Source organism: Coturnix japonica, chromosome 3 (genome assembly GCF_054131305.1).
Source record: "Coturnix japonica strain WE chromosome 3, WE-NBRP24, whole genome shotgun sequence".
Taxonomy (NCBI): Eukaryota; Metazoa; Chordata; class Aves; order Galliformes; family Phasianidae; genus Coturnix; species Coturnix japonica.
The window spans coordinates 96,657,895-96,680,758 of record NC_140665.1 but is presented as its reverse complement, the minus strand read 5'-3'; the positions used below and the strand labels follow the sequence as shown (position 1 = coordinate 96,680,758).

At 38.6% G+C, this 22,864-nt stretch overlaps 1 protein-coding gene across 2 annotated transcripts; it reads right to left on the bottom strand.

Annotated features, from left to right (window-relative positions):
• Positions 1-249: 249 nt before the first annotated feature.
• TDRD15 (tudor domain containing 15) lies at positions 250-9,093 on the bottom strand. 2 transcript variants are annotated; one of them, XM_085542273.1, is made up of 3 exons: positions 8,975-9,093; positions 8,572-8,647; positions 250-7,684 (listed from the first exon to the last, which is right to left on the bottom strand). In XM_085542273.1, exon 3 carries the CDS (start codon positions 7,677-7,679, stop codon positions 1,803-1,805), a length of 5,877 nt encoding a protein of 1,958 aa, XP_085398399.1. In that variant the 5' UTR covers positions 7,680-7,684; positions 8,572-8,647; positions 8,975-9,093; the 3' UTR covers positions 250-1,802. The 2 variants fall into 2 exon arrangements, with proteins under 2 accessions (XP_085398399.1, XP_015715090.1); XM_015859604.3 differs by having other exon boundaries at positions 8,576-8,647.
• Positions 9,094-22,864: the final 13,771 nt, after the last annotated feature.

Below are 22,864 nucleotides of genomic sequence, written 5' to 3'. Positions count from 1 at the left end.
TTGTGAATGGCTAAATAACAGGAGGAGGCACTTGAGAAAACTAACAGCTTGCATCAACTGTAACTGTTTCCTTAGGAGATCAGCCTATAAAAGGAGAAATGTTGAAAGAAAACTTTAAGATAGACTAGATAGATAACAATATTCTTAAATAAGAAGGCACAGACATGGCTTCAAACTTTCTCCAGTGCATTCACCAACCACAGAGGTCAAAGAGTTTCAAAACATACAGAATTACTTAGGCAAGGCATGTTGCACACAGAAGATAAGCATTTTTTATTCATATCAAAAAAGCCAGAACACTTGAATACATCAACATACATGCAGACATTTCAATTCCACGTAACTGGTTCTTTATCAGTCTTACGTATGTTAAACAAGAACAAAAAAACAAACAAACAAAAAAAAACCCGAAGGAATCAATGTCATGTATAAACAAGTAATTTCCAGAAAAATACCAAGGAATGCCACTAAATGATAAGCAGTTTCCAGTTGTGTTTTACCAAATTGAAATAATATTTTTTTGCTCAGAATTACACTTGCTAAAAAGGAAAAGTCATCTATATCCCCATATCTTTCTTCTAAGTAATAATTTATCTCAACTGTATCACCCTTTTAAAAAAAAAAAAAAAGAAAGAGAAAAGAAAAAAAAAAAAGGAAAGAAAAAGGGCTGTTATGCCTAAAGTTGAGGGTAGGGGAAGTGCTCATTAAAGGAAGAAGACTGAGAAAAAAATCCATTGTTAGCACCCCAGTAACACCTGCAATATAACACTATGATGCCCTTTTCAAAAGGTATCAACGTCAATGGCCAAAGTCGTCTTTAGGTACTGTATAATCCTGAAAATACTTTTTACTGTTTAGTTTTTAACTTAAGCAGCTTGGTTATCAGTCCAAGAAAAACTGCTATCTCTGACCAGACTCATTATGCACTGAAAATAAAAGGCAGAGTCTCACAAATACACCTAGCATGCAATCTGCATAAATCAGAAAGATTTATTTTAAATCACTGTCATTACCAGGCTCCATTTCATAACAACAGATAAGCACTGATGTACAAACACAGCCAAATTAAACCGGTATATTTCACATTATTAAAAATCAAATTTAAAAATACATAGGCTGTATATGAAACACTACACAAACAGAATGGCCATTTAAATACCCAGATGATCTTTCAAAACACAAAGACAAGCAAGATGTGCTGTTACAACTGAGTGATAACCAGAAACTAGAACCACAGTTCACCAACCCTTAGAACAACCACACAGAGGCATTTAAACTAAGTCCCACTTGGAACTACAGGGAGGTTAGTATCAACAAAGTCAACAGAAAGTTGAGTTTTTCTTATGCAGTAGTTATTTTTCTAAACCTGAAGTTCAGTTATTATTGAAGCTCTCTAACAGTTTCACACCACTGTCATTAAAGACTGAGGTTTAACAGAATCACAACCAGTGCTTCTGGGAGTACTCTGGGAGAACTCAATTTTACCTTTAATGTCAACACACGGCTGAAAATGTCCTTCATAGTGTAGCCTATGTGTATTAATTCCTTCATAGTGTAGCCTATATGTATTTTTTTTTTCAGTCTTATGTGAACTCAGATCTTTTTTTGGTGACATATCAGCACCCTCTTCATCAGACCCCATTTTTGAAGCTTTACCACAAATCATCCCATGCTTCAGATTCTTTTTTCCTGATGGAATTAAAGCAAAGAAGTGTTCGGTTTAATTATAATCGAGTTCTCAACTTCTACTACAATTAGAATTTGTGTTAGGTTGCAAATGCAGTTTGGCTGATTCATTTCTATCAACTGAAAGTAAGGCTGCACCCACTTGTAGAGTAGACTGCATGGCCAGCAGCAACTAAGGAATGAGCTATATTACTCTCCTCATACAGGACATCAACCTCTAATCTCATTCCAGGGCCATAGTGGTTAAAATGAAATATCAGACCTGGTTTACCAAGAAGCTCTTGAAACAGAAGTTTGGCTTCACTACTCCAGTATTCCCCTGCAGCAGGAACTGTACCATGTAAAGAGCAAGAATATGCCAAGCGTGGTAAGTAAGACAGAGCTTCTGGAATAACTTTAAGTTTATGGATAGCTGAATAAGGGATGCTCTTCAGAAAGCCATAATCAATAAACCTAAGAACAACAGACTGACTTGTCACTTCACTGATCTCTGCCCTGTTCCACTGTGCTTCCAGCCCCAACTGAATCAAGCAACTAGTACCAGGAGCTACACATTCTTCAGGTAAATCAGGCAAGTTCTCAGGAACATCAGGGAGCAGCAAAGTCAACTTCTTCATGCAATCAAATGTGTCTTCAAACTGGACATAGAAGTTTGAAGGATCAGTAACCATAGTTGCAAACCCAGGATACCTTCTGCCACTTTGCAGAGGTGTCCACGTGATTGAATTTATCCTGACACATTTAGCAAACTCCTTACAGTCCACATTAATGCATTTTTCCAATCTAATAGTCTGACAAAGACTTAAAGGCTGATCCAAATATTCAATAAGCAGAAATTCCCCTATTAAGATTTCTACTTCCCAGATATGAGAGGATTCCAAATATCTCAGAAACAAGATCCTTATTTCATGATTTAGGAGTGCATTTACTACAGGGACAAATGGAATACTCCGCTTTTTAAACCAAACCCATTCACAAAACACAGCTTGTTTAGGAATTCTTTTCATCTCATTACTGAGAATCTTTGCATTATTTAAGGACACCACCTCATAGTTACCATAATCTATGAAATACACCAGCATTAACTTCTCCCTGATAAATACCTTTATCACTTTTGAGCGATACCACTTCAAGTTCCTTTCAGATTTTGTCATGCACTCCAACCCTTCTTCAATGCATTCCACTGCAAGCAAATCACTTACTTGTGCTTCTTTAACCAGCATTACATTTAATTCATTTAATACTTGCAAATTTCTAACTAACTGCACATTAAATTCTCCACCCAATGAAACATTCATTATTTCTGCTCTTTCTACTTGTTCAGAATTTAGGTCTTGAGGAGGGATATATAAATGCGTTTCAAGAGTATTTTTCATCTTAGTAGCACTATCTTCCCTTTGATTCTCTAGGCCATTCATACACTTCCCATCCCAAGGATTATCATCTGTAACCTGAATTTCTTTTGCTATACTTTCCCAATCATGCACTGGTTTGTTTTGCAATTCTATCTTGCCTTTTCTCTGCGGAAGGTCATACGACAAAGACTCTCCATCACAATTTATATCCACTTCCCACTGCTCTCCATGTTGTTCTATGAACTTGCAAGTTACTGGCTTACTGTTTATTTTGCTTAGAAAATAGGAAGTATCTTCATCAGTCCAGCTTCCATCAGAAGGTTTCACTTTGCTAAGGAAACAATGAATGCTGAGCCTCGGAAAAGTTAACAGCTTCCTTTGAATTCCACAGATTTTGGAAGGGCTTACAACCGCTGTATTACCATAGTCAATGAACTCAACCTCATATGAGTCTCCTGATCTCAGAGCTTTTATAACAGCCCTGTAGTAAAAACTGTCAGCAGCATCCTCTGCTAAAATGAGATCCCCTACCCTGAGCTCATCTAAGCCATTTTCACGATGGGTATTCAACATGCTTTCATTTAATTCTTCTTCTAGTTGAATTACTAAGTTTTCATCCTCTACAAACTGAATGTAGAAACTTGATGGATTATTTATGTGAGAAACATATACTTGCACTTCAGAATTCACCTGAATATCACGTGGAGAAAGACTAATTAATTCAGAAACATTCTCACTGCTCCTTCCCCATTGACCAGTGTTAGTTGGTCTCTCAGTATAAGGTTCAGAGGGAGCATTTATAGTTATTCCATTCAAGTCTGAAAGATGACACTGTGATAGAGATGCAGACTTTCCATCCAGAGTTTTCTCTTTGTGTTCCAGAACAGCACAGACAGTTTCTCGAAAATCTGGCTCTTCACTGTCCTCCAAACTAAATGGTCTGGAGGACTCACTTTTCAGTTCACACATGCTACCATCAGTTTGCTCTTCATCTCCAAAGTCCTGTTCTGCTCCTGTCTGGCAATATTTATGTACCTGACGTACCTGTGTAGTTTTCAATTTATTTCTTCCACGATTTTTAGCATTTCCTTCATTAACTTCTTTGTCACCTTCCACCTGATGATTTCCAGCAAACTGTTCTGTATAATCCGTAACAACTGCCAATTCCTCCAATATTTTTTCTTCAATTTTCTGACCCACTTGGAGCTGTTCATCATACAACTCCACAACAATCTGGCCATTTGACTCTCTAGATACAATCACAGCCCTCAGCAGTTTACCAAGGAAAGTCTCCTCAAACCACCTAATAACACCTGCTGGAACATTTTTCTCCCTAAAATCTGACAGACGGCATTTAATAGCTTGCATGGGTGTGAATATAAGGTCAGTGGCAGAGTCTGGAAGAGGCATCACCTGGTCTCTCTCTGTCATTTGCTTATTTCCAAAATCCACAAAGTCAGCATATAAATAGGGTGTTGATTTCATAGGAGTGACCAAAGCTCTGTAAAAGAGACCATCTTCAAAATATCTAGCTATACATAATCGCATATTGCTAGTATAACATTTTGTGTGATCCAGCAGCTTGCTTGTTTCACTAACCTTCTTCATCAATGCCTCTACAGTATCAGTGTTTCGATTAAGCTGGCAATAGAATTTTGAAAAGCTGTGTATGTGAGTTATGTAAATTTCTTCCTCGCTTCCAATTTTTATATTAAAAGTTGAATAGAAAAAACTGTACAGAGAACCCAGAGGTAGAAGCCTTTGTAATTCAATACAGTCAGAGTGGTTAAGACCACATTCCCTGAGAAACTCCTCCGCACCAACAAACGGAGTCCGTAAGTCAACTATATTGCACAGACTGCTTGGACTAAGAAGAACAAGAGCATAGACAGTGCAAGTCAGCGGCCCAACAGAAGTAGAAATGAAGTCTTTAAAATGTCTACACACTTCTTCAGGCCAATTAAATGCATCAGTCTGTAAAGGTACATTTCTAAGCGCACACTGAAACGCTTGACTTTCCAGAGTTAAGAAATCTGGAAGAATGGCTTGAAGATCATTAAGTACAACTCTTTCCCGATAGCCATAATCTACAAAAATCACATCAACTTCACTTGGAGATACCTGCTGCACAACAGCTGCTCTGTACCACTTCCCATCTTTGGGACATTTGACAACACAGGCAATCTGTCCAGTTTGGTAAGGGTGGGTATGTTTCTTATAGTAAGTCTGGATTTGCTTCATTAAGGTATCCAGCTCAGGCAGTTTATTTTGCAACTGGCATGAAAAATCTGCTGGGGAAACACTGTAAGAACACACCACTTCAAAAACAGCTCCTGGTTTAAACACAAACTCTTTGTAACGTATTTTTTCCTCAGGCTCCAATTTATGATTTTCAGAGATAACACCTTTTCCAAACGAGGGCAGTGTAACAGACTTTCTCAGCACAGAAGGCATACTCAGTGTTTTTTCCTTATGAACTACCTGTCTATTTTGTGATGTATTGTTTCTCTGAGTTTTAGAGGCATACCATGCATTTACATGTTTATGTCTAGATCTGCTTTTATTCCGGGCTTGGATTTTTTTGGGCACATTTACAGCAGAATCTGGTTTTTCCCAGTATTCTGCATATCCTGCCTGAACCATAAGTGCAGCAACACTGCGTTTCTCAGAAGCAACACTATACAATGCATTAACAGTGTATTTATTTCCTTGCTTTCCAATGACCTGAAACATCAGTACTCTGTTAGATACGACCTCTTTAAAGAAATCATTCTCCTTTTTAACCCATGTATCATCAACAGGAAAAGCACAAGCAAGTTCACAACACATGGCTAAAGCTGGCAAATTAGAAAACTCCGGAAGCAGTGTTTTCACATCATAAGAAGGTACTGTATCTGTGTTCCCAAAATCCAAAAAATAAACAGTAACATTTACATCAAGCACTTCAGTGACAATACCTCGATAATAATGTCCATCTTTGCTATACCGGGCACAGCACAGTAATCCAGGTTCTGGGTTTTTAAGGACTCTTTCCTCTGCTCCACACTGATTATACACATCTGCAATATTTTCAGTCAAAGCTTGAAACTCATTCTGATACGCACATGTTTGGATCCAGAAGTTGGATGGGTTTATGACGTACACCACAAAAGCAGCATGATGTGAATTCATCTGCATTTCTAAATATTTGCAATGATTTGATAAAGACTCACTCCATTCAGGTAAGCAGTTTTTTGTCTGTCTATTTCCAGACAAATTCTCACACAAATCGTGAGAACTGGGCGTAAAGCACACAGTATGTGCTTTGCAACTTACACCAATGCTGGTGATTTTGGTTTCCAAAGGTGAGACACATAAGGCAGATGCTTCATTCAACTTTTCTGGATGCTCAGTGTTAATTCCAAAATTTTCATCTGCCAAGGAAATGTAATACAAGTGATCACTGGCATCAAATGAATTAACGTAAACACATACAGAATTTTGGCCTGCCAAGGCCCGTATAAATCTTTTCAGCTGAGGTTTTATTACTGCCTTATCATGATTACGAAAACAAGACAATGCACATGGAAATGAAATCATTGGCAGTGACATGAACTCTGCTAGAAGCTTCTGAATACAACTAGATGGCACAGCTTCAATGTTACCAAAATCCATAAACCACACTTCCACAGACAAGTCTGGTAGAAGCTGTCTTATCACTCCTCTATGCCACTGCCCATTCTTCCTTTTGGCAGCACAGAACTGCCCTAAACAATCAGAACACGTATTATTTTTTGTGCTGATATCTTCATAATACATACACATAGCTTTGGTCAAATTTTCCAGCTCTTTTTGCCATTTCTGCATCTGACAGTAAAATTTACTCGGGCTTTCCACAGCAGTTATTTTTACACTTACCCTACTGTCAGCTGGTAGATTTGGAAAGAGAACATCTGAAAATAACCAGGAGTCTGATGGTTTCTGAGGATTACCAAAACTAAGCAACTCCTCAACTGAACGTTTCTGTTGCAGAAACTGTGGCACTGTCCTGAACTGCGGGGGAAACGCTTTTAACATTTCTACAATAAGACAAAAGCAATCTCTATCCATAAGTTTCCCTAAGTTCAGTTCAAGGACATCACCGATGATCTTCGGTACTTCAAGAACAAACAACTGGTACGATGTAACAGCTTTCATGTGACCTGTGACTTCTAATCCCACCAGTGATGAAAAATAATTGATGGCTTTCGGACTCCATTTTTCTCCAAGAGGAACTATGTTTGCAAAAACCCCCCAAACTATCATAGGTGGCAGCTGGAAAAATTTATCACAAGCAGAAGCAACATGCACTTCCTCAACCATTACCACTTGTCCAGTGTCTATAAGGAAGGTCTCAAAAATATGGCCTCTCTTTTCCAAAACTTTTCCTCTAAACCAGTTTCCTTCTTTGTCTTCCACAAAACAAGATCCACCAATGTCAACATTATCTTTTGCTTTGAATACACGTTGTATTTCTTGCTGCAGTATTTGGTAGTCAGGTTCACAACTTCCCTTGCGTTCACCCTTGAATGCTATGAGCAAGGATTCTCGACTGCACTCTGTATGGATTATCTTCAGATTCACATCTACTATGTCTGCTGAGGGACTCAGAAGTTCCATTCTGTCTGCAAAGAAAAGGTGTAAGATCAGCCTGATAATTTTCCAAACTTACACAGTAAATTAAAATACTACGTTCTCCACGGGAGATTCAGTTCAGAGTTTCACAAGAATTTATCTGCAGAAGCTTTCCCAGTCTGTTCCTTCATCCTAAATCCTGGGATGACAAAGACTCTTCTCACCCTCTTGTTTTAGTGCAAATCATTTCTTCGAATCAATGACACCTACAGCTCCTGAGATTTACTGTTTACTCCATCTTGCTCCATTACACTATCACATACAGCTGCAGTTATTTGCAAAAATTCTTTAACAGAAGGATAACAGCAGCACTCATCAAAAGCAAACATAAAGGAGTGAGTGGTCATATAACCTATATGGTCGGAAGAAATCCTATCCATATCATTCTAGTTCTACTCCACCATAAAGCTTACCAGCACATCTTGGGCTGAGGAAGGAAGAAATGATGCTATAGACATACAGCTTTTCCAGAATAGCTTAAAAACAACGCAACCAAGCAAACAACATAATTAAGTGAAACAAAATCTCTCAGTAAAAGGAGTACCAAATCCAGCTCTGACAGGTTCTTAAGCAATTCCTCCCCCCACCCCCCATTTCTCACCTCTTCCCACAATAAGACTGGTTTGCTTTTTCAAATGAATGAAAACAACCTCCAAAATACACTCTTGACTACCTGACAATAACACCTGAGAATCAAAACACAGAAGGCACAGCACTGATGCTTTGGCACCTTCTTTCTTTCAAAGAAGCATGTAACAAATGTGAACAACTTTTTATCAGTGCTTTTTTTGGCAGTTATCACAATCCATATAACAACATCACACTGCAGCACACCTATGTCTACAGCTTACAAAGTGATCCTTTCCTTCACACTCACCTACCCAACATGGGACTACTCTTTCAGTGCACGTTTGTCAGAAGGCTCAGCCTCTCTCTAACCACTCTGCATCTCTCTAGAAAAGAACAAGAAGCCATTAGGAAGTGAAACTTCTCTAAACGATCCCCAGCTCCCCCACAGCACAGCCCAGAAGGGTTAAGTGAGGGTGTGAGGAACCCACATTTACACAAAGCCACTTTTCAAACGCAAACCCACACAACGAGCCCACTGAGCACAGGGAAGGCAGAACCCCATGACAGTGGGAGGGCTCTGCCCCCCCGCCCGCAGCCCGCACCCGCCCCCCCCCCCCCCACAGCGAGACCCTACAGCGAACACCGCCATTCACAAGCACAACATCGACATGTAAGAGCCATTACAGACACAGAATGGCAGTTTTACACACCTCAGCGCCGGAGACCAGCAACGATACGAGGCGACCACCGCACCCCGATAGAGAACAAAATGGCAGCGGCCACAAGGGCACCACGAGAGACGAAGGCTCTGCAGGCGTGAGGGGCGGGACTTAGGGTTGATTGACAGGGGTGCTTGCTGAGGGCGGGAGGGATGGAGATGTGTGGGTTTAAGTTTCCTGTATAACTCTGTGGTGAGAAAAGCACAGCCGTAAAAAGAGCTGTGAAATATAACAACAAACTGCCCAGGTAGATGGAGTTGTCATCCCTGGATGCATTCAAGAAGTATGGTTTTAAGGGATGTGGGTAGTGGGCTAGACTGGTGGAGGTGGGCAGTTGGGCTACATGATCTTAGTGGTCTCCTCCAACCTCATGGATGTTATAATAAAATAATATGGGACTGTCCTGTGCAGTCCCTCTATGCCACTGTTTTCCCCTTTGGTGCTATTTTAGCCACAAATCATGCTAAGTCAGCCTTGGCTTTCTTCCTAGCAGCATGCATTGAGTTTTCATACCTGTACTTGCCTGCAGGCAGATTTTCAATCTTGAGATTAGGAATATGTTACAAAAGGATGTGAGATAGGGCTGTGTTTTCCTTTGTAATTTAAGCTAAAGTCATCCCTGTTCAGACTGCAGGCCAAAATTCACTCCTGGAGGCACAGCACTTTTTCTTATACTGGTGTCTTGACATACTCAAATTACAGTGGTGATGGCAGCTGTAATTTAATGATCTTATGGCACAGTCAGAAATTGGCTCTTTCAGCAAGGGTGGCTTTTCAAGCTGTGTACCACTACCCTACAGAGTGCCGTAGCCATGAGCAGTTCTGTAAGGTGGAATGCAGTGTGTCCCTCCTGTCTGAAGTTGTGCCACTATGGGAGGTGGGAAGGGAAAAGAGAAGACCTGACCAGACAGACCTTCAGGGCAGAGTGGATGATGCAGCTTTCTCATCTCTTTCCAGAAGGAAAGAACAGTTATTTTGCTGTTTATGCCTTTATATATATATAGATAGATAGATCTTCTTTGCAGTTTTTCTTTTCTGCAGCCAATGATGGAATTGCTGTGTCTTGCCTTAATAACAGTTAATGAAAAACTGAAACTGTTCACTGGAAAAGCCCTCTGTACTCATGGGATGAGGTGTCTGCATGTGCTCATTTTTATATTGTAAGAGATGGTGGTCTGACTGTTTTACTACGTTCGGTATACTTTCATGTTGTATTTCTTGCGAAGAACTGGATATTAATTTTCCTTATAGATTTAAGTGTAATGTAAAGAAAATAAAACTGTTCTTCAACTACAGTTTAGCACAGTATCATAAATGAAGTTCTGCTGCCAGCTGCCTGCTAGGAGGTAGAACATAGCAATGTGTGGGGTGAGCAAAATCTGGATGTATTCTGCTGTTTCTAACTGTCTCTCCCTGGGATTGCCAGATTCTCTTCTGTAGAAGTTTTAAAATAACAGTGAGCCTCACTGAATCCTTGGCAGGGGGAAAAATGGCTGACCATCAGCCTCTATGGATGGCAAGAGTTACTGGCTAGAAGTGAATGGGAGTATCTCCCCAAGTGAAGGGCAGAGAAAGTTTTAAGATTTCATCCTGCACTTAATGTTTCCTTCCTGGTGATGGTTCTGAGCACAGATCGGACTGAATCCCCTTCTGAAGCACCTGACATTCAGTAGTAACTATGTAAAATCTATAACTGCTTTGATTAGTTCCTTACATGAGGAGAGGATGAGAGTTAGACACTACCCATCCTACTTTTAATCTCTGACAGCTCTGGGATCTGTTTTATGTTGTTTTTTTTTGGTTGTTTCTGAATATTAATATGATAAAACTTACTAAAATAGATAAAATACTTTTTTCATTTTAGTCCATCGTAGCAAAGCCCTTTGAAACTGTCAGTTACAGGATTCTTTTATTAGGTTGCTACGTACTGAAGTTTTTGGGGCAGAGTAACTCATGCTCCATGGCTTAGTTCCAGTCCTCTCTGACTTCAGTCTCATGCAAACTTGAAAATGCAGCAGTGTTTTCTTATTGTAATTGATGTTTATTTATTGCATGTAATGAGCTGCTGTTCAACAAGGCAGTACTACATTCTTCTCAGTATGAGAAGGTCCTTTAAGTAGATATTTTTAAAAGGGACAGTATATGAAACACATGGGTATGAATGAGTGGCAACAGCAGAAACAAGACATTATGAACTGCTGGAAACAAAGAGTGAAACGTTTTACTGAAGACAAATCTCACAATTATTGGAGAATCCTTTTTCCAGCTTGGCTAAACTGAGGATTATTGTTTTAAACGATGAAATTTACTTTAGAGATAGGGGATACAAAAATAATCACATAATTCTGTCGGTTTATCCTGAACAGGTTGCAGTCTTCAGAATTGCTCACACTGCAGGATCAGTGATACTACTGTTACTGTTAACTTGAGCGATAGCCACTAGATGGCAGGAACAACCGCACGTTTAGCAGGATGCTCGAAGGAAGGAGGGCATGAGCGATTACTCCCATCTGACCCATATTGAAATATGAGGGTGCAAGCGCTGCAGAGTTTCACTAGAAGGGTCATCACATTCATTGCTCCATTTGAAACCACTTAAATTTTTTTCAGGCAAACCAGACTAAGTCTGAAATAGTTGTAATGTATTATGCCTATTTTCTCAATATGCTGCCAAACTTTCAGATATTTTAGTAAATCACGTGCCAATCTCCTGCTACTGTATTTTTTAAAATTACTTTCATAGAGCTGCTAATAAGAAGTTGGTCATTAACTCAGCAGTTTACATATCATAAAGTGGAACATGGAAACAGCTTCTGTGAAATCCTTTCAGCAGTAGGTAGTAGTTATTGTTTCTTATTAGAACACACCTTGCACATTAAAGTGGCAGTTACTTCTCAGAGCAAGGAGAAGAGAAACGGAGTATCTCAGAACATACAGATGTTCTACAGTTGAAATAGCAAGATGGGATTTGTTAAATAATGGGACAAAGCAGAAGCTAGAATTTCCATCAATAGGGGCTACACACAAAACGTGAGTTTTGTTGTAGTAACTACAACACTCCAATACAGGTAGGTACATACAGTTTCAGTATTAGTAGTGAGGCTGCATTTCTCTCTTGTGCAATTTTCATGATGCTGTGTGATAAGGTTGTGCCACTATGTCATCTGAAATGTCAATCAGGCCACTGATCTTAAAGCTCTATAGTATCATGTAGCTGTATACTATCATATAGAAATGTATAAGTATCATATAATGGTTTGGGTTGGAAGAGTTCTTTAAAGATCATCTAATCCAAACCCCTTGCTAGGGGTGGGGACATCTTTCACTCAATTACATTCCTTAAAGCCCCATCATAGAATCATAGAATTACCCAGGTTGGAAAAGACCTTGAAGATCATCAAGTCCAACCACAGCCTAACCATAGTACCCTAAATCTAACAACCCTCTGCTAAATCATATCCCTAATCCAACCTGGCCTTGAACACTTTATGGAATGGGGCTCACACAGTTTCTCTGGACATCCTATTGCACTGTCTTACCACTCTCTCTTGATGTTCTTCCATATATCTGATATAAATCTACAGTTTTTCAGTATAAAGTGGTAGCCCTTTATCTTATTACTACACACCCTCGTAAAAAGTCTCTCTCTGTATTTTTTGTATGCCCCTTTTAAGTACTGAAAGGCTGCAATGAGGTCTGTATGGAACCTTCTCATTTCCAGAATGAACAAGGCCAGCTCCCTCAGCCTGCCTTCATAGGAAAGGTACTCCAGCCACTTGATCATCTTTTTTGGCCTCCTCTGGAGGAGGCTATAACTGCTTCAATTTTTTTCTTCATGCTGTGGCCCCCAGAGATGGATGCAGTACTGTAGGTAATGTCTCACAAGGCCAGAGCATAGGGGAAGAATAATGTGCACAGTGATTTCATACTGATTAGCCAAATGTGCTTTGTTGGTTGGAGAGTCTCATCTTCCTTCTACATTAGCAGCTCCTGTGGCACAATCGGAGTTGATGTGTGAAGTGAAATGATTGGTACTGATGACCCAGTATCCACATCAAGCAGTTCTTAAGGGCAGAATGATTATGTAAGATGAGTTCTAGAGCAGTTACTTGGACTGGATGTCCAGTGGCACTCGAAAAGATTATTTTGACTTAGTTTCATTCCACAGGATTCTGGCATGTGTGCACCAAAGTAGGTCTGCACTGTTGATGAAATCAGGGTAAATGAGGATGTTTATGAGTTTCACTTCCAGTTCTAAACTAAATTTAAAGGAGAAGCACCTGGATGGAAGCTATACTTAGGCATTCAGTGGGTGAATTCCTAGTGGAATTCATGGCAGTTGGGGAGAAAGATCATGTATCACTACAGGAAAAGGATCAGCCTCAGAATAGAGCTTTAACAATTTCAGTCCTTTAGATTCAAAAGGTTCTATTTCTAGCAGAAAATATTTAATTTCTAAACAATTTTGCATGTAGAACAAGAATTTTTTAAGTACATTTGGGACTTTTAAAATACTGGGATTAATTTTCTCTGAGAGAAAAATGAAGTCCCATGTGTGGTGACAATTCTGTCTCTTGAAATGATATATAGTAGAACAATAACTAGTAATAGTGGGTAAACTGGTTAATTTGTGAGTTGTGAAATCACAGGAAACAAGAAGTAAAAAGGTCATCTAGTTGTTTCTATTTCTAAGTCATCTAGTTGTTTCTGAAAAGACTGAGAGAATGATCTTCTAATAGGTTTTTTAAATTCTGCATTATTATTCTCCATTTTAAATTAACTAATTCAGACCTGAGCCCTACGAGCTGGATGTGAAGAAGGAAGTTTAGCTTTCTGCAGAGTGTAATAACACCAGGGGTGTCTGAAGAGGTACACGGTCTGTCTGTATTATGTAGATCTGATCATATTTATGTGGTCTTAATTCATGCTCATGTAAAATCCTAGCAAACTTGTGTGTGAATTTTACATGTTCACATAAAAATCAAACTTTCCACAGTATTAACCAAATAGTTGTTTTGGCTCAGACCCTGTATATGCAGGTATTCACTGGATGCATAAAATTAAAGGGAGATACTCTTACCTGGAATGTTTAGGTACATCTTTTATTAAAGCTTTATTTTTTCTTTTCTTTTTTTTTTTCTTTTTTGTCTTCTTTTTTTTTTTTTTAAAAAAAAAGAAAAAAAATAAGTTAGTAGAGAAAACAGATTTGATTGCTTAACTAACTCTTTTTGCTTAACTAACTCTTTTCATCTCATAGTTCAGATATTTAAATTCTAAAGGGTCTTTTCACTGAGGAATGTTGAACATTCTAATTCCCACTGTAGCAGTGCTCAGCATCTTTTTGAAGGTGAGGTCCATGGCTTGAGCTAGTCTCATGTTTGTTCTTTTTTCTTAAAAGCCTTGCAATGTTAGACTTCAGTGTTAATCATTATATCCTTCTTGTTAAAGATTTTACATCTTGTCTGTGTTTACAAACAGAATAAATTCCCTACAAGTGTTTTCTGGCATTTGCGATCAGTCATTTGCATGAAATTTAAAGTCACAGAGCAAACAATGGCAGTGATCATTACAACATGTGTTTACTTATCATACTTCCAGTACAACATGTTCTCTAGTTCCAACATTCTTGGGTGTTCATACGTACGTATGTGGCCTTTAATGCCAGTTCTGTTCATAGTGAATGGCCAAATCTTACCTTCATATAGGTTCAATAAGTGTGCTCCTCACTGAGATGTTTGCATACATAATTTCACTCACTGAGCTTAATTTAGACACAGACTTTAAGTTAAAACATAGTTAAACATTTTTGTTTCCTTAATTACTCTCTGGTAAATCTTAGATACTTACATAGTATAAAGCAGAAAGTGTTATTGGCAAGATGGTCATTCAGGCAATGCTGGAAAAGTATGATATACTACAGCAGCTTTAATTGCTGCAAGGTGCTGATCCATCCTTGGAATTAAAATACAGGGTTTTGTCATCACATGTATTGAAGGGGCAAAGACAGGATGAAAATCACACTACCACTTAAGGAAAATTTAGTCCTTATTGAAGTCAGTGGCAGAACTCCCATTGACTTCACTGGGGCCAGAACTTCACTCAATATATTTAAGGAACAACAAAATAAAAAAAAAGTATTAGATATGTTATTAATACTGTGTAGAAAGTTATACACACACACACATACACATACAGTATCTGGCTATTTGTTGTTTGTGCTACAGATTCATTTTGAATCTCATTCATAATTACCACTTTAAGGACCTGATTGCACCACCAACCTTGCACAAATGGATGCATGTGCCTGTCAGAATCTCACTGAATTTTTCATCTGTGAATTTCTCTATGGGATCAAGACTGCAAAGATGACAGTAAAGCTTTGAAAGACAGAATATACTCAGTAGCATGATTTATTTATTTGAAAATCACTCACTCTTGACCCAGAGCTTGGCCACATTCAGGAAATTATGTAAGTAGCACCTCCCAACCCAGACTCTGTGCTAAGCTCTTTTCCCAGCATTCAGACTAGTCTTAAGTTTTCCCATCTCTGTCATGTAAAATGGTATTTCTGGGCAGGTGGAGATTTCTGCTTCATATACTTTACTTTTACATGCAGTCTAAGCCACGTAAAACACATTCAGGCCATGTTCATGTTAGATTTTTAGTATCAGCTCGGCTACCTTAGTGCAAAACCTATTCCTGTCTTACTCTACACAGATGTGCTTTGAGGTTTAGTGTAATGTACATTGGTTTCAAAACAGCAACTTCTAAACCAGTGGCGAAAAAGGCTGAATAAACATGGTTCCAAATTTTACCCTATGGATTTTCATATAAATTCTTATTACAGTGATTTTTTTTTCTATATTTTTTTAATAAGGTAACAGGGAACTAAGAAATCATAAGGCTCTACTACTGCTACATAAACACATTGTTAACCAAGTGTTTCACTTGTATGTTAATTTATTTGTATGTTATTTTCAATAGAAAGAAAAAAAAAATGACCCTAAAGGAAGTTAATGACAGGTTTATCATTAATTTCAGAAGAATTTAAATTGTATGTGGCAGGACTGATTTGAACAAAAGGGAGACAGTTCTTATGTGTAGAGTAGTACTTTTTTATGAATCAACAAACACTTCAAAAAGTTATTGGTCACGATTCTAGAATCAGCTTGAGACCATATTAAAATAGAAGATCTGGATGGAGTCAGCATGTTTTGGAGAGTAAGGAAGTTTTAATAGTGTGACTGAATTATGCTGATTGGGTGCAGGGACAAAATAATCCCATGTCCTGCTTGGCACGTTTGGAACACAGAAGTAGCTTCTCTGCAGGACCTTGCACATAGCCTTATTGAACATCATGAGATTAAAGCAGGCCCAACTCTCAGGCCTGTTAAGGTCCATGTGAATGGCATCCCTTCCTTCCAGCATGTTGTCTGCACTGCTCAGCTTGGTGTCTGTCATCTGCAAACTAGCAGAGGGTGCACTCGTTCTCACTGTCCATTTAATCAAAAGATATATTAAATAGTGCCAGTCCCAAAACCAACCCTTGAGGAACACCATTAATCACTGACCTCCACCTGGAAACTGAGCTGTTGACCACAACTCTGAGAGTCAACAACAAGCCAGTTCATATCCACCAAGCATTCTACCCATCAAATCCACAGCTCTCCAATTTAGAGGAAAGGATGTTGTGTGAGACAATGTTCTTTCTAAGAACCAGACTTCAGTTCCAGTTGGAAATGGAGGGAGGTGCTCTGTTCTTGGAAAATGATGGCAGAACGGGACCAGCACAAAGCTGCACCAAGGGAGGGTCAGGCTGAGCTCTTGGAAACCTTACTTTACTTTACATGGAATATCAGAACAGGCTTCTTAAAGAAGTGGTTAGTGAGTCATGGCTATCAGTGTTCAAGAAATATTTGTGTATTAATATTCTTTAATTTTTGCTTAGCTCTGACAGTGTCAGAGAGTTGGACTAGATGATCTTTGTAGGTTTTCAGTTTCCCTTTTGTTCAAAGAAAATTGTTTTGAAGCTTAGCTGACAGGTTCTTACAGCGCTTATTATCATGGGATAATGCAGAGGAATGGTAAAGGTAGGATGAGCTTGAGGTCACATTCATGCAAATGGTCATAGTGGTTCATGGAAATGGTTCGTTTTCTTTCGTGTGTTCTGTGTCAGGGTGATCTTTCAGCTGAACAGGTCAGTGTGGTCTTGAGCATTATCTGTTTATCTGAACCCTAAAGTGTTTGCTTTGAATAATTCTTATCATTTTTTCTTACCCAAAGAATTACACAATGTGCAATACCTCTAAAACATCTTATCGGGAATCTTTTGAAGCAATAAAATATAGTTTTGCCTATTAAGACTTACTAAGTAACTGATAAAATATGAAATTATTTGAGAACTGCATACCACTGAAATATATATCTATAAAAAATAATTAGTGTGCAAATATAAAATGAATGGAAACAAGTGTGTAAACATAGTAGCTTTAAATTAGATAGCATGGGTAAACAATAAGGATACAATTGCACAGACTTCATGGTGGATTATGCAATCAAGCTGGAGACCTTAGGTATGTACTTCAGTTGGTAGCCTGCTCTGACACCCACAGTCTCCAAATATTGTGTTTGGTGCTCACTTAAACTATTCTCCACTGCAGTCACATCCTCAATTGCAGTGTCAGCGCACATGAGAGAAAAGCTGCTGTAACCTCCCACAAAATACCTAGATTGAAAGTCAGGCTGTGGGTTTGTTGAGTTCTAGTATTCACAAAAGGGTAAAAATAAATAATTGTACCACTGACGTATATATGTATGGATATACTTGGGAGCAGTCAAAATAGCATTACAACTGAAAATCAAACAAAATAATGAAAAATAATTATTTTCTTGATAAATCAGAACCTTGGTAAAATCTTTAAGAGATTAGGGAATGTTTCTACTATTTAAAAGAACAACCTTAAGAGAATTTTTGCTCTGGTTTTAAGTTTTCCAAGAAGACCAAGTAATGTATTTCTATTACATTTGCTATGAAGTTATGAGACTCATTCAGAACTCTGACCTGATCTACCTTTGACCTTGGCTTTGAAAGAGTAAGACCAGGAAATTTCAGAACCAGCCATGTACTTAATGCACTGATAAAGATTTTGAAGTTACATAAAACTTCACAGCTTAATGGTAGTAGTACTTCAGGTAGTATAGGCCTTCTAGATTTCTCTCTTAGACAAATCCTGCTTAATGTGCACATTAAAATCCAAACCATGGTCCCCATTTTTTCTCAGTTCCTTTCAAGCAGACTAACATTTTTTTCTCTTTACTGCTGCCACATCAAACTTATTTACCCCATCATTTGCCTTAGAGTAAGAGTGTTACTATAGATGCGTTTGAAAACACAAGTGTGGAGACATCCCAGTCCTGATAAATTTACCTTCTTTTATGGTTCTTAATATTTATTGAAAAACTCTAATTATATCAGGAGTTGAGAATGAAAGCTTGACACCTGACTTAAGTGTTAAATGAGGAGTAGAGCTCAAACACAGTGCTGTGATACCAATCTCTGAGATCTCTGCAACTCACATGGCATCCTCTTCTACGAACTAGGTAAAAAAAAGTCTTCAAAGCTTTTTTATTCAACCTGAATAGAAAAAATTCATATTGAATTAGCTGCTAGTGATTCTTAGTACCTTGTAAAGTGATGATTGTCATTTTCTGTCAAACTAAAAGAAAGCTCATGTTAAAAAATCAAATTCTACATTTTTGTTCCCAGCTGCATCTCAAGTTGGAGAGTTGGTAATTGGGAACATTCAGTATGCCTACTCTAGGAAAGAATCAATGTGTAAGAAGTTCATAGCTGCTTTTGAAATGTATATTTATCCAGTTGTTTAATTTTTTCCCCTTAAGAGATGGTAAAACATTAATGTTTGCTAATTATGTCTGTTTGCCTGGATGGATTGAGGCCAAATTTCAAGTGTGATATAACACCTGATAAAACAGTCACTTGAGAAAAGGATCCTTGCAGACAAGCTTGAAAGGTAAGGATTATTTGATACTGAGGTCTAAGGAAAAAAAGCTAGAGGTTAGATATTCTAGTGTATGTGATGGTTCTCACATGAACCTTTCCTTGGAATCAATAATCTTAAGTCATGTGTATGTCAGAGTATGAATCACTGAAGATAAACTGTATAACTGATATGACAGAATAAATGAAATTAGTTGAAGCTGCAGAACAGTACCAGAAGAACTGGGAGACTGTAGCTTGAATTTGGTAAACACATAAATTGTAACTATGTGAGCTAATTCACATCTTGACTTTTGACATTTTATCCCCATCAGTTTCTAAAGATATGAATAATAATGAACATAATTGCTACTGAAAAGCACAAGCTATTATGCAAGAGAGAGCTGGGAACAGAATGTAAATTGACTGCACATTTTCTTCAGGAAGAAAACATCCAATTAAATTAAGAAATACTAATAAATGACACAATATATAAACAAGGATGTTCTGTTTTGTCCATATAGACATTTTCAACCACATTCCACATCATAATCCTATGAAGTGACTGTAGACAGGTATGAACCGTGTCTTTGCTCCTCAGCATTCCCAAAGATGCTAAGAAATTCCTATAGAGTGAGTAAGTATCTTACTTTTTTTGCTTATTTCTAGTCCTGGATTTATTTCACAACAGTCTTCAGCAGTGCTTGTGTTGCTATACTTCACACAATATGTCCATGCAAGCAATGATACAGTTAATTACATTAATTGCCACAGTAAACACTTCTTTCTGTTTTTCTGGGTTAGAGATCCAGATACTCTCATTAAGTTTCAGAGTGCATATTTTTGTGATGAATTGCACAACACCCCGACTTTCTAGCACAGGCATACATTCATTGCCTATAGGCTACTCTTGCATATACTACAGAAGAAACTTAGATGGTAACTGGAGGTAGAGGGCTTCCATCAGTTAAAATTAAAATCTAGGTAAAGACAGGCAGCAGTCTGCACTCCATTCCTGGCCTTCAGTTTCTAGTTGTTCAGTATCTCACTCATAATTAGACTACCTGCATGCCTAACACTTGACTGGAAAGAGGACTTCACCCACCTCCAATAAACACAGATAAAGGCTAGCAGCTACTGTGGGCACATCCAGCTTGCTCCTTCTGTGAGGCCTAAGTGGAGACACCAGAAGCAGACCAGTTAGAGTCACATAAGGCTGCTACAGACCCTTGTCTTTAGACTAAGCTCTCTTCACTTCAACATGGCAGAGACTATAGATGTCTTCCACAGAACTACTGTCAATGAAGTTTAAAAGAGTAACCCATTTATCTGGTTTTGGATTAAGAAGAGAGCAAGCTGCATTTTTATGGAGATCTGAGCACAACAACGGAGACATCATCTTTTTCCAATATTAAAGCACCCTCTTACCATCCTAAAATTAGGGAACAATTATGAGCCAATTAGTTTTAAATTTAGATAGAAGAGTATTAGTGGTAACTGACATTATTTTTATAGCATACTGGGTCCTGGGAAATCACAGTGCAGAAAGTCAAACAGGATTGAAAACACAACAGGAACAAATAAGTGTAAAAGGAAAACTGACAGCAGAGATTATGACTGAGGAGTTAGAAAGAGAAGAGTGATATACCAAAAAGAAATTGTCATGAGAAAATAGTGCTTAAGAGACTTAAAGGCAGTTTTAGAAGTTTTAAAACAAAAGAAGCATTGGCAACAGTTATGCTGTTAATAACAATGCAGAACAGGCAGAAATCTTCTTGACATATTTTTATTTTCATTTTGGGAAACCATGTTAGGTGACTGAATAATAAGATCGTGCCCAAATATTTTCCAAACCAATAGCAACTAATGTCAATATTAAATATCAGCTATTACATTGCATAGTTTAAAAAGCACATAGGGATGAGCTTGCATCCAAATGTGATGTGTTTTGTTGTTTTTTTTAAAGCTGCTTGCGGAGGTCTCTATTTTTAATGCTGATTTTAATTAGTCTTCAGACACTTCTTAAGAACTCGAAGAAAGCTAGCATTGTGTCAGGAAGGGGCCATTGTTTACTTAGCATGCAGCAAGATTTCAGAATAGTGTTCATAGCAACTTGATACCCAGCTGGGGAGATGTGTTCTGGGTGTCTTCATTGTAAGGTTGACTGGACTGTAAAGCTTTAGACAGTGCTTAGTCTAGTATGTAGTCTACTATGTTAGCTACTACTGGCAGTTTGTTACTAGTGACTTTCCTTGGGGCTCAATTCCTGGCCCAGAACTATTTGACGCTGTCAAAGTGACTTTACACGAAGTTTTGATTTTCACACAGAATTTTGATTTTGAACATGATAAATGTACTGAAATCTTAATACAAGCACAATACGACAATTGTAATATCCATCTGAATCACAGTACAATTGCGATTCCCATTAGCAGTCTCTATGCTCAGCTATTACTCTTGTGTGGACTAAGCCACCTATTCACTTCCACACATTCTAGTCTGACAAATAAAGGAAGGCATTCACACTTTTCTGATGAACTCCCAATCCTGCACTGTTCTCTAAGCTTCATGAATACATTGGCCATGTCTATTTTCACTGGGCTTTTCCATTGTAAGGGTTTATTAGGTGAAACCATTCCACCCCTCAGATCTTCATTAATAACTTGAGAGGGCAGAACAGAATGCACACTCATAAAGTACATAAGTGAAAACCAATAGAGGGGAGATGGAGGACTGCAGGGCAGGGCTGCAAATGAGAAGGACTTTGACAATCTAGAGAAGTGGACGGGCAGGAAGTTCAGCAAAGGCTACTACCAAGCCGGTATCTGAAGTAGAATAAGAGTGTATAATAGAACAGATTGGAGAATGACTTGACAGAAAAACAGCCTTCCAGAAGAGGAACTGTTAGGCAAGCTAAGCACGAATCAAGCATTGTATGGCTCCAACTATATTTGTCTTATAAGAGACTGTTTCAAGAAAGAGAGGACCCATCTGGAGTACTGTGACTTTCATAGTAAATTTCATCAAATGATAGGACAGATGTCATAGAATCATAGAATTCTTTGAAGTGGAAGGAACCATCTAGTCCAATTCCCCTCCAACAGACAGAGACACTTACAGCTAGACAAGGTTGCTTAGAGCCCCATGCAGCCTGACCTTGAATGTCTATAGGGATGGGGCATCCACCATAGCTCTGGGCAACCTGTTCCAGTGCCCCACCACCCTTATTGTTAAAAAGAAAAAAAAAAACAAAACAAAACAAAACATTTTGCTCATATCCAGTCTAAATCTTCCCTCTTTTAGTTTGAAACCATTTCCCCTTGTCCAATCACAACAGACCCCTTTCCTTCTTATAGCCCCCCTTTGGATACCAAAAGGCCACAATGAGGTCACCTCAGAGTCTTCTCTGGGCAGAACAGCCCCAGTTCTCAGCCTGTCCTTGTAGGAGAGGTGTTAAATCCCTTATACCTTTATTCTGGCTCTCCTCTGGACACAGTGCAACAGGTTCATGTCTCTTCTGTACTGAGGAATCCATACGTGGACATGTACTTTAGGTGAGGTCTTATCAACACAAAGTGCTGGCCACAATTCTTTTGATGCAGCTCAGAATGTGATTGGCTTTCTGAGATGCAAGGACATGTTGCTGGCTCAAATCTATTTACAAGTACCCCCAAATCCTTTTCAGCAGGGCTGTGCTCTGTCTTTTTGTCCCCCAGCTTGTATTGACAGTGGGTGCTGCGACGACCCAGGCTCAAGACCTTGCACTTGAATTTGTTAAACCTCATGAGGTTCCCCTGGACCCACTTCTTGAGCCTGTCTAGGTCTCTCTGGATGGCATCCTGTTCCTTGGGTATGTTGACCACACCACAATCACACCACACAGC